This window comes from Heloderma suspectum, chromosome 12, assembly GCF_057233095.1.
Source record: "Heloderma suspectum isolate Gila_16-S chromosome 12, 16-S_ref, whole genome shotgun sequence".
Lineage (NCBI taxonomy): Eukaryota > Metazoa > Chordata > Lepidosauria > Squamata > Helodermatidae > Heloderma > Heloderma suspectum.
The window spans coordinates 8,399,154-8,411,158 of NC_139469.1; the positions used below are offsets into that span (position 1 = coordinate 8,399,154).

The following is a 12,005-nucleotide window of genomic DNA, read 5'->3' on the forward strand; positions in this document are numbered from 1 at the left end:
CGAGTCCTATAAGAGTGAACCCAACTTACCAACAATAGTGGAAAACCGTCGTGTTGGCTCTTTCCCTGTCACTAATTTGTAGAGTTCCGGGTAGTAAAATTCAAGGCTTTCTAAGAAAACCACATAGCCCCTCTCGCCTTTCGTATGAAGGATGTCCAGTAGCCGACCTAGGAAGAGTCCAGACACATAATATGTTGACAAGACAGAGGAGAGAATTCTGATTTTGTTTACTTATTTGAAGGGGAGGGGGAGAAACTTACAAAATTGATATAAAATAACCAATTGACCTCCATAAGCAAAGGCTCACATCATAAGTAAACTATATACAAAGAGACTGAATTCAAACAACACACTAACCCACACTCAGTGGTTGAGTGTGGGTTGTTGTTGAACTGTGGGTTAGCGTGTTGTCTGAACCCAGGACATTTACCACATGGTGGTTTTAATTTTTGTGAACCGCCTAGAGAGCTTCGGCTATTGGGCGGTATAGAAATGAAATAAATAAATAAATAAATAAAATTAACCATGCAGTGTGACTTCTTTTTCTCAAACAAGCCACCCTGAGAACCCATGGCTTGTTGCTGGGTTGTTCAGGGTGGTTAACAAGCCACCCTGTGGAAATTGTCCTAGGTTCAGACAGTATACTTGCCCATGGTTCAACAAACAATCCATGGTCCAACAACAACCCATACTCAGCCACTGAGTGTGGGTTAGCGTGTTGTGTGAACAGCCCCACTGTCTTGTACCTCTATTTATATCTAAAGCATAAGCTTTCAAAATGTCAAACCTGTTGCCTGTGACCTAAGTCTATGGAAGAAGCTGCCCAGGTGGAGGCAGACGCCGCCCCCCCCCCCCAGTTGATTTTCCTTTCTTTCAGCCATGGTGGTGGCAAAGAATTGAACCAGAGCCACGGCAACTAAAGGCACATGCCTGACAGCAGAGGTGTCTCTGAAAGGGACAGAGCCCCTCTGGGAGCAGGCACAACTTGCCATGCAGAGCTTAAAGTGGGAGGAGGCATGGCTGTGTGTGTGTGTGAGTTGGTGGGGAATCCCTGAGGATTGGTTAACATCTGGGGCATGGGTGGGGAACCTCAGGCCTAGGACCCAAATCTGGCCCTCCAAGTTTCCCCAGATTGCCCCACCCTTTCCCCCTCAGCCGATCATTTGATAGTTTCCAAGCTTCTGTGCAGTTTCTCCCCCCCGCTTTCTAAGAGGTTGAAATGCCCATTCTAAGAGGTTGAAATGGCCCAGCATGGCCAACAGGATGGTGGGAGTTGTAGTCCAACATATTTGGAGGTCACAAAGTTGGGGTAGGCTGGTGTAAACCAGGGGTTGGCAGAAGGCAGATCTCCAGATGTTTGGGGCTTCAACTCCCAGAAGCCCCTACCAACATGGCCAATGGCCAGGAATTGTGGGAGTTGAAGTCCAAAACATCTGGAGACAGACTTTCTGCCCACCCCTGGGGTAGACAATACTGTGCTCAATGAACCAGTGATCTGCCACTTAGGAAGCTTCTCATCTTCCTGTGTTAAAAAAAAAGTCTATACGAATACTTTTTAAAGGATATTTTACAATTCCAAAGCTTTGCATGTTCCCCAAATAAAGTCATTGCATCTTCATAACCTGCCTTTACTTTCTGAACTGCAGAGAGTTTCAACATAATCATCATATGCCAGTTCCCACCGGGCTACATCAGTCACAGTGGACAACAAGTTTAGGCCTTCTAGCTTTTCGCAATCAATATCCTTTCCCAAAGACAGTATATAAACCAAGGATAACTCTTAACAACAGAGCATAAAGGATCAACTCCTCTCTCTTGGCGTAACCATACATGGAACATTGAACTGGGCGCAAATGTTCCGATAGCCAAATGGTCTCATCATGATGAGTGAATTGGCATTGCTTCCGCCACCCAGTCATACCTGCTCGGTTGATCTTGGAGAGCAGCATCGGCGAGTTGAGCACCTCATCCTCATCTTGCTCGTCAATGACTTTACACTGACGCAGGTACGGGGTCAGCTTGGCTGGGTTGATGTAGCGGGTTAACATGTGGCGATTGCACTCGACATTCTCCCACAGGGCATCCTCTTCATCCTTCAGGGTCTCCATGCAGTCTTCCATTTCTTATTCTCCTCCCTAAAAGAAGATGGTGAGGGAAGCATGAGCTGGTCAGTTGAACAGACTGATTCAGAATGGCTCTGCAACCTGTCTAGAAAGGGCATTCACAGAAGGCCAGCGGTGGCGTGGAGGCAGGGTTCCCAGGGTCGAAGCCCCGGGACTTTTTGATTAGCAGGGGTGATGATGTCATCTCCTACTCCCTCAGATGTCCCTCTTCCCTCTGGGCTTAGCTGCAATCCTACCAGCAGCTGGGGGAGAAATGGATTTTCCCAGCAACAGTACACTGTGGTGAGCTATCCCAGGTGTATTGCAAAGTGTTTTGGGGTGGCTTAGTCTTGACTGGGCAATGTGCACCCATTAGCTTTACAAAGACCTGCCCCTAGAAGATGAAAACTCCTAGAACTGGTTTGTCGATAGGGATCAACATAGCTATCTGCATTTTTGGACTCTCCTGGGGTGTGTGACTATGGGGACTGCCATGATGAGCGCCTGCACTTCCAAACTGACTACTACATCACAGGAGAAGGTGCAAACGAACTTTCTTTTGTTTACCAGGAGTAGCTACTCTACTTCTGCATAAACAACCCTGCTTTTGCTTCTGAGAAAGAGGGCGCTTTCATGCATGCTGCGGAAAGCAGTTATTGCTTCCATCGGCTTTATAACGCACATGTAAAACCTAAACTAGCCAGAATGTTCATTCTCTTTACAAATGCCTCATCCCTTTTCTTCTGCACAGACAACCACAAGACATTACATATTGCAAGTTGTGGCTGGGAAGCTGGTGTCCACAGAAGCAAGAATCAGCTAGATCAACCATCCCCAAATGGGTGCTCTCCAGATGCTTTGCGCTACATCTCCCATAATCCTTGGCCATTGGCTGTGCTAACTGGGGCTGATGGGAGTTGTAGTCCAAAATATCTGAAGGGCCCCAGGAGAGGGAGGGCTGAACTAGTTCTTGCACTATGTAAAGTTCAGCGGAAGAGCAAAAAATACCATCTGGGAAGTGAGGAACATAAAGTGGTAGACGTTGTCCCAACAGGAGTACAACTGATTTGGCTTAGATGTAGAAAACACAGTGGGCTTAAGTAGATACTACACACCAATGCATGTAACAGAACTTTGATAGCTATGTTTTGATTTAGGGAAAACCTAAGAGGGAAAGAAGTGACTTCTCCACTCCAAATTTCACCAGCCAAGCTGTTCTTCCTTTCTGGGTTGTTGTTGCTTGTTGAAGTCCCATTTGTCTGTTGAGCCTTGACTGCTTGATTTTCAGACTGCAATCCTAAGCACACTTACTAGAGAGTAGGTCCTATTGAACTCATTGGAACTTCGGTCTAAGCAAACATGCTTAGGATTGCATTGTCGGATTCTACCACACAGGTGTACGTAACTAACTGAGGGCTGAACCGAAATGCCCCCCTCTAGTTTCACTGCCCCATTTGCAGGTGGCAGAATTGGTGTTCATGCTCGTGTGCACGAGCATTACGATGATTTTGGCGGAGGCCAAATGGGGCCAAAGCAGGGGCAGGAACTTACTGACCATGCTAGGAGTGGCAGTACTCCTTTGGGTGGCTACCACTTTTATTTCCCATAAGTCCCCTGGGAATGATGCTACAGCATCACATGGCAACATTCTCTGGGAAAATGGGACCTGCCACAGCCGCCACAACATGGACGACAAAGGTAGAAAAAGGGCAAGTTGCTAGGAATTCCGTTGCATTTATAGGTCTTCTTTGTTAATATTTGTAGTTATGAATGGATGTAATATGGAAGTGAATTGATACATTTATTTGGATGGATGTCATCAAAGAATAACCTGAACCTGAACTCAGAATTAAAATAAAACATGGTGAGAAGGAAAAAAGAAAAAGTTAGCTGGAAGTTCTCCTGGGAGAAGTAAAGCTTTATTTAATGCTGAGGTGGGCAACCTCAGGCCTGGGAGCCAAATCCAGCCCTCCTGAGTTCCCAATCCGGCCCTCCAGGGTTACCCAGAAGGCCATGGACCTTTCCACTGGCCCCACCGCCTTTCCCCCAACCACCAATTGTTTGGGGACTTCTTGGCTTCCATGCCATTTTTCTCCATTCTAAAAGGTCAAAATGCTGCTCCGAAGGCTTAGGTACTGGTGGTGAGCGCTTTACGCTAAAATATGCTGGCATTTTGTATAATTTTTGTAATTTCGGGCCCACCCCTTTTGCTCCTGCAAAATGGAATGAGGCCCCTGAGAGCTTCTCTGACATTGAATTAGACCCTCAGACTGAAAGAGGTTCCCCGCTCGATTTAAGGGGTTATATACAACTCCCCAGCAGAGTTCCAAACACAGGTCTGCAGCAAGACTTCTCCGAGTCTAATGGAAAAGGACAGGTTGTCTAGGCTGTACTTATGGGTGGCAGTGCACAGTTATTTCATTGTGCCTGAATACAACACAGTTTGCATGCAGCACATAAATAATAGGACCCAAAGAAGCAGCGCTGTGTAGTGGCCCACAGAAGACTTGGGTTCAACTCCCCATTCAGTGACGAAGTTTGCTGTTTGGCCTTGGTCTGATTACTCTCTCTCAGCCTAACCTACCAAACAGGCCAGCTGCACAGCTGAAATGGAAAAAACAACATCAACAAGCCATGCAAGATGCTTCGGAAGAACACAAACATAATAAACGACCAACTTGTAATTCAGGATGGGTTGAGGAACATCGCTCACAAATACTGAGTTCGCCTTGCATTCAAACCATCCATCCAGAACGTCATGCTATCCACAAGTCACGGGGGACCATGACAACTCAAAGAGGTATGTTCCAGGCTTTATTTACTAGACTGCACTGGCTCTGGAATGATTGTTCCACACTAGCTCGTTAACTCTACAGTTCCCTCACCACGAGCCCGCCTCTTCCAATTGTCTGCCCGTGGTGCAGGAGGCGATGGCCCGAGTATGCTTTGGAATAAATGGCGGGGGAGAAGGAGGGAATAGTTTTGCAGAGCTCAGCAAACACAAGCTCTCACTTCCTCCTGATTTATCTCTCACGCTCAGGCTCTTTCGTGCATTTGTGCGGCCCTCATGTGTATGCAAAGTAGCCCGGGAATTCAACGGCCCAGTGGCTAAGCCTGCAACGAACACCGCACTTCCCTTTACACAGAGGTATGAAGATGCATCAAAGCACAGGTTCTTGGTGAGTAAGTGAATGGGTTCAAGGCTGTCTGTTCGCCCCCTCAAGAGCCCAACATATATTCCCACCGTTTATGCAGTTGTGGTCACAACACTTTGGAGCTGTTGCCAAGCACTCTTCCTCTTGCCAACCACAGCCCATGTGGCCATCACAAAAGGCGGGGGGAAACACTTGCAGGAAACAACAACACTGCTAGCTGCACTTAGCAATGAAATCCCCGACCATCGACCATGGGATCTTACAGCGGTGGTGAGAAGGGGAGCAGCGGGAGCCATGGCTTCCTTGCTCCCTAGCTCCCTGCCTGTTGAGCAAGCAAGCAACGATGAGAAAGAGGATGAGGAGCTGATGACAATGGAGGTGTGAAAGCAGACTCACTGAGGGAGGGGGCCCATGGAGAGTGTCTTGTCCAAGGGTCCTCGAAGACCTGGAGCTGGCACTGGATAGCATGCCCAGGGGGTGGCAGGCTAGTTTAGGGGTCCAGGAGAGACATGTGACACACAGCACTCTGTTCTCCAAGAGAGGGGAATGGCTGGTGAGCTCAAGAGGAAAGTCTGGGGGCTAGCTGCCCCCCAGGATCTGCCACCTGGAGCGGTTGACTTGCTCTGCCTAACGGCAGGGCCAGCCCCACATGCAGCCCAGGTCAAGCTCCATGGACCCAGATAAAGCGTCCTTCTTCCCATACTCAGTCCTGGAAGTAACATCAGGCAAGCGTTCTGAAAAGGACTTCCAGGTTTGCATAGAGGACACGTGTCATCCCATTCTGTTCTTCCCAATCCTTGGGCAATGTAGTGGCTACAAGCATGAACTGGGAAGTCCCAGTTCAAATCTTGCATGCTGTGAGCCCTTCAAGGCCCTGCTGTCAGCCAAACCACTCCACCTCTACCTGCAATATGGGAATAATACTACCAATCTAACTTACGGGATGGTTGTTAGCATCACTGAGACAACACATGCGAAGTACTTTGAAAGATTATGTCCCAATAAAGCGAAAGCTTATGACACAACGAGCCTTTAAGGTGCCAGAAGACACTTTGTTGTTTTACCATTTATAGTATTACGTAAATGCTACCTTTATTATTAATTCTATTGCTATTCTTAACTTGCTCCGCTCTCTTGTTTTACTGCAAGTTCTCACTCTGTCACCACCTTGCCTGTCTCTTCCCTTCTTTCCTTCTCTCTCTCTCTTCCCCCCCACTTCCTCCCATCACAAAGAAGCTGCCTTCGCTTTCAAGCAAGGCCACAAAAAGAGATTCAAATGGCTGCGACATGCACGGGTTTTTATCATACTTGCTCACTAGCTGTATATTCTATAGCCTCTGATTCGAGTGCCACTTAAGGTAGAACGCGACACCTTGCGAAAGCAGCTCGAGTGCCATGGAAACGTCGTGGCATCAGCCTCAAATCGCAGGTGCGAAGTCGCCAACGTGGGCTGACTGAAAACGAGGCATGCGCATTTTAAGGTGAGATATTAGCATAGCCGCGGCGGCTTGGGGTTTGCTCGTAGATATCCCCCCCACACACCAAGTTTAAGTATGCAAGGCAGGCTTTACTTGTGGGTGACCCTAGACTACTCCATGCCTATGCTTTCAGAGTTCTCTGTAGCATCAGCAGGCATGAAACAGACAGCTCCTTTGATTCATTCAAAGGAGCCTTCTCTCCCACCTCTCACAAGGACTCGCCACCTTCTGGCTGAACCAAAGGCGCACATATGCGTGATTGACTATACTGATGGAAGAAGCCACCATGCGACTAGCGGTTCTTTTCACACGCTAGTAGAAACTGATCAAGCCGGCGCACTGGGTGGAAGGGAGGGGGGAAAGAACCCTCTAGACTGCAGCATCAGGGCCATACAGTCCGGGTCAGATTTCTCAACTTGATTTTGAGGAATACGAAGCTCCTAGGATGTCATTATTATCCCTAAACACATCAACCCATACTGAGGGACCTACAGCAGGGCTGGGCAGATTTCAGGCCTGCAGGATGTACTTTGTTTTTTTTACGAGAACCCCAAAATCCACCCGCTGGAGCCACGTCCAAAATGGTGTCTCAGGCAGACAGACATATGCAAAGAACTCAGGAATGGGGGGCCTCTGAGCACATGCTCGGCCTAGGGATGTGCGAGCAGGAGCCAGAAGCAAGCTCCCGAGTCTGTTCACACAAAAAGCCATGGCTGGTTTCCCCCCAAGCGTTCTTTTTCGGCCAGTGGCGGCCGGTGCTCATTAGGGCTGGTGGGGCAGAGGGCAGGGCTGACACTCGATATTCTACTGGGATTGTCGGAGGAGGGCAGGGGAAGGTCACGCGTGGGATGATCGGCAGCTGCATACCGTGCGTTGGAGCAAATGTACCAGGTTGGGGGGGGATTTCTCTGCCACAAGTGAGGCCGAGGGTCACCACCCCATTCACCCCAAATATAATGCCACTTCTGTTTTCAGCAATGTAATTTAGGAGGGGAAAATTATTTTTTGGTGTTGCCATTGAGACACAACTGGGAGTCAGGAACCCTTGTGATCTTCTGCATGTCACCTAGACATTTAGAAGTAGACTCCCGACCTAGTGAATAGATCAGATTTCTTCAGCCTGGTGCCTTCCACATATGTTGGTCTGCAACTCCCATAATTATGGGAGTTGTAGTCCAAGACATGTGGAGTGCACCAGGTTGAGGAATGATGGAATCGATTTTCTAAATCTGGAGTCTCACTGTCTGGGTCAAATACAAAGTTGTTGTTGTTGTTGTTGTTCAGTCGTGTCTGACTCTTCGTGACCCCATGGACCATAGCACGCCAGGCCTTCCTGTCCTGCGCTCTCTCCTGGAGCATGCTCAAGTCCATATTCATTGCATCGGTGATGCTATCTAGCCATCTCATCCTCTGCCGTCCTCTTCTCGTTTTGCCTTCAGTCTTTCCCAGCATCGGGGTCTTTTCCAGAGTTTTCTCTTCGCATTAGGTGGCCAAAATATTTGAGCTTCAGCTTCAGTATCTGTCCTTCCAATGAGCACTCAGGGTTGATTTCCTTTAGGATCACTGTCAGGGTCAAATAAAAAGTAGCAGAGACAAAAAGTTTCTAGGGGTGACAACTGTGAGTAGGGAATCCATTGAAGGGCTGATGTCTGGCCTTCCAACTTTCATAGCTTATAAATGCTGGGTGGTCCATTGGAGGTCAGAACACAAGCAGGTTACTGTTGGTGTGCGAACCAGCACATCGACATTGCTCTTGCTGTTGGGCGGGAGGCCCTGCCAGATGCAAATAGATACCATGCTCCAGTGTGGGGACTGCAGGATCTCCAGCATTCCGAAGCCCAACAAGACTCAAAGGTGGAGCCTAGTGATGTCATAAGATGGGGGCCTGATGATGTCATCTAATTGCCAACTCTCGAAAGTCCTGGGGCAAGGCAGGTCCAGAGATGTGAAGGTCCTTAAAAGATGTCATGGTTCTTAAAAGATGTGAAGGGGGGGGGGGACACAGAATGAAGGAAAGAGCCTGGAGATTTCCCTGGTTGGTTCAGAGGCAGAACCCAAAACCCAGAGACTTTGGGCCAAGCCTGAAAAACTAGGGCTGCCGCACAGGGCTGACTTTTCAGGCTCCTTGGAGGGCTTCTGGACAACTGCACGAGAGCCTTAGTGATATCCAAATTAGGGTGGTCATGTTTCCTGCTTTACAGAGGAGAGTTCTCTTTTTAAGACATCTTCCACTGCCGCCTTCCCCAGCCTGGGACCCTCCAGGTTTTGGAAGGGCTGTCCAAGTCCAGTTTAGAGGTAAAGAACCATAAGAAGGGGAGAGGATAGGTCTGGTTCTTCCCCATTTCAACTTTTTAGAATGGGGGAAAAACTGCACAAAAACCAGGAAACCACCAAATGATCAGTGGTCGGGGGAAACAGGCATGGGCGGATTGGGACTCCAGATGGCTGGATTGGGACTCCAGGCAGGTTGGATTTGGTCCTCTAGGTATAATGTTCTGCACCCCTGGTTTATGTCATTGTAGGGCTACCTCTGTGCTATTCCATGTGCAACGATGCCTGCAGTCATTCTCTGTGCTTTATTTTCAGTGCACACCAAACTCATTAGGATTTCTTTAGGGTCTACTCACAAAGGATTTCTAGGGTGGAAAGACTCACAGGCAGAAGGGCCAGGTGTCATTGCCCCATTGCTTCTCCCTGACCAGCACAACTAAACAGGAGAAGACTCTGGGTCATACCAAAATGACAACAGAAAACAGCAAATGTGAGCGTAGAGCGCTACACAGAGGCTTGCGGGGATGATTTAATGACCCGAAAGCCAAATCAGAGATGCTCCTGTATAGATCTTGGCAAAGGATTTAATTCTATTGATTCCACGCCTAATAAATATGAATGCTTTATATCATTAGTTGGGAGAACTGCCTGAAAACATATCCCTCACAGATGCCGGGAAGAATTCGCGCACGGCCTTATTAAAGAGAACAGCAAAGTATTTCATATCTAGTTTTCTATTATTCAGAGCTTTACATGAAGATCCTCCTCCACAGGAAACCACCCTGTGTGGCAAACTGAAGCAGACTAGTGAAGACAGAAAGATGGCAGGAAACGATACCACAGCTAATTTAATACACACCAGTGGCTTTTTAAAAGAGTTTGGGCAGTCATCCAAACCCTTGATTTGTATACCATACCACCAGTGAGCAAATCTGCTGTGACACCAACTCAGCTTGTAAGTCAGCTTCACCAACCCACAAAGACAGTGAACAGAATCCAATGTTAGCCCTACGTACAGTAGACCCATGGAAATGAATGGGATTTAAGCTGGTCATGACTAACCTAAGTCAATGCGTCTAACACTGGATACTACCCTTTGCTTGCACACTCAACTGTATATCTCCACAGGTAAACCACCCATTGCCTCAGTTTGTTACACAAAATCTGAAAATTCTATTTGAAGCTGGAGTAAGAATATAAGAGCAGTCCTGCTGGATCAGGATGCCGAAAATGCCAGCCCAGTCTGCAGCTGCTGTGAAAAAGGCAAATTCCACGTTAGGCATAATTAGGAAAGGAACTGAGAATAAAACCGCCGATATAATACTGCCCTCATACAAATCTATGGTATGACCACGCTTGGAATACTGCATACAAAATTAGGTCTGGTCACCACACCTAAAATAGATATTGTAGAGTTGGAAAAAGTGCAGAAAGGGGCAACTAAAATGATCAAAGGGCTGGAGCATCTCCCGTATGGGGGAAGGTAACAACAGCTGGGATTGTTTAGCATGGAGAAAAGGCAAGTAATGGGAGACTTGATAGAGGTGTACAAAATTATGCATGGTATGGAGAAAGTGCATAGGGAGACATTTTTTCCCCTCTCTCATAATACTAGAACCCAGTGTGGTCATCCCATAAAGCTGATTGGTGGGAGACTCAGGACAGAGAAAGGGTAGGGCTTCTTCACACAGCACATAGTTCAACTATGGAATTCCTTTCCACAAGACGTAGAGATGGCCACCAATTTGGATGGTTTTAAAAGGGGGTTAGACAAACTCATGGAGGAGAAGGCTATCAATAGCTACTAGTCCTGATGGGTCTATGCTCCCTCCAGTATCAGGGGCAGTATGCCTATGTACACCAGGCATACTGGGGAACATGGGCGGGAGGGTGCTCTTGACCTCATGTCCTGCTTGTGGGTTTCCCATGGGCAGCAGGTTGGCCACTGTGTGAACAGAATGCTGGACTGGATGAACCCTTGGCCTGATCCAGCAGGGCTCTTCTTACGTTCTTATCAAACCAAAATATGATCAAGTCCAGGATCTTGTTTCAGGACCACAGCTTGGTATCTGTAAATACCAGATAGGCTTCCTTTGCATATGGAGTTTCCATGAGCTCTCCGAATTTATATGTGTAGAAATTGATTTAGAAATCAATATTATAAGTGAAACAGAAATACAGTGTCTTTCATCATAGCAGGGAAGTCTGTGAGCAGGAAGACCTGCTCAGTCTTCAGTCCTGGTGCTAATTGTGTTAATTGCGGATGGCCAACTTGAAGGCCCCCGCTGCTCTCCCATCTTAGAGTTCTTTATCCTTTAAACCAGACTTGGACTGGACAGCCCTTCAAACAGAGGACTGTCCTCTATAACATTGAATGCCTGGCCACCTGGAGCCCTTACATCTTAAGCTTTCCTTCCCATTGTTATTTTGGCTGCCGAGTCTCTAAATCGCTGAATGTAACCTTGAGAAACCTCTTTGAAATTATCACAAAAGAAAATGGCAATTATACAGGTGAAGTCTATTCTTCTCTGCGACTCTCATCGTTTCCTAGGAACGGCGGGTCATGGATAAGTTATCTTATCCACGAGGAACAGGCTTGGAACTGTTAATTCAACAGACAGAAAACAGTAACAATCACCATTTGCACATCTAAATGGCCACATGTGCCTTTGAAGAGTGTAGCATTACATTCTTAACTCTAGAGCCAGATCCTAAACTGGTTTACCCAGGGGGGAAGATGCACAGCACTCAGTGGGGATTACTTTTATGAAACGACCTTATATTGAGCCAGACCACAGGGTCCATTTCATCCAGCGTTGTCCACTCTGACTGAGAGTAGTTGAATTCAGGCTCAGGCCGGCTTCGCTGTCAGAGATATTTTTTCAGAGTAGGAGCAATGAAGTCACCTGTCAGAACACCAGGGTAATTGACAGACCTTCCTTGCTTTCGCAAGTGAATGAGGTGATAACAAGGCTTTCAAGTTTTACTATGATTTGTGA

At 47.4% G+C, this 12,005-nt stretch overlaps 1 protein-coding gene across 8 annotated transcripts in view; it reads right to left on the bottom strand.

Moving 5' to 3' along the window:
* Positions 1–12,005, bottom strand: part of CARD11 (caspase recruitment domain family member 11) — a 137,673-nt gene that overhangs the window by 85,098 nt on the left and 40,570 nt on the right. For all 8 annotated transcript variants that reach the window (XM_084818275.1, XM_084818276.1, XM_084818279.1 and 5 more), the window contains exons 2-3: positions 1,922–2,135; positions 30–167 (exon numbers count right to left, since the gene is read on the bottom strand). In XM_084818275.1, coding sequence (XP_084674401.1) covers positions 30–167; positions 1,922–2,120 — 337 coding nt within the window. In that variant the 5' untranslated portion in view covers positions 2,121–2,135. The remainder of the gene's footprint in view (positions 1–29; positions 168–1,921; positions 2,136–12,005) is intronic.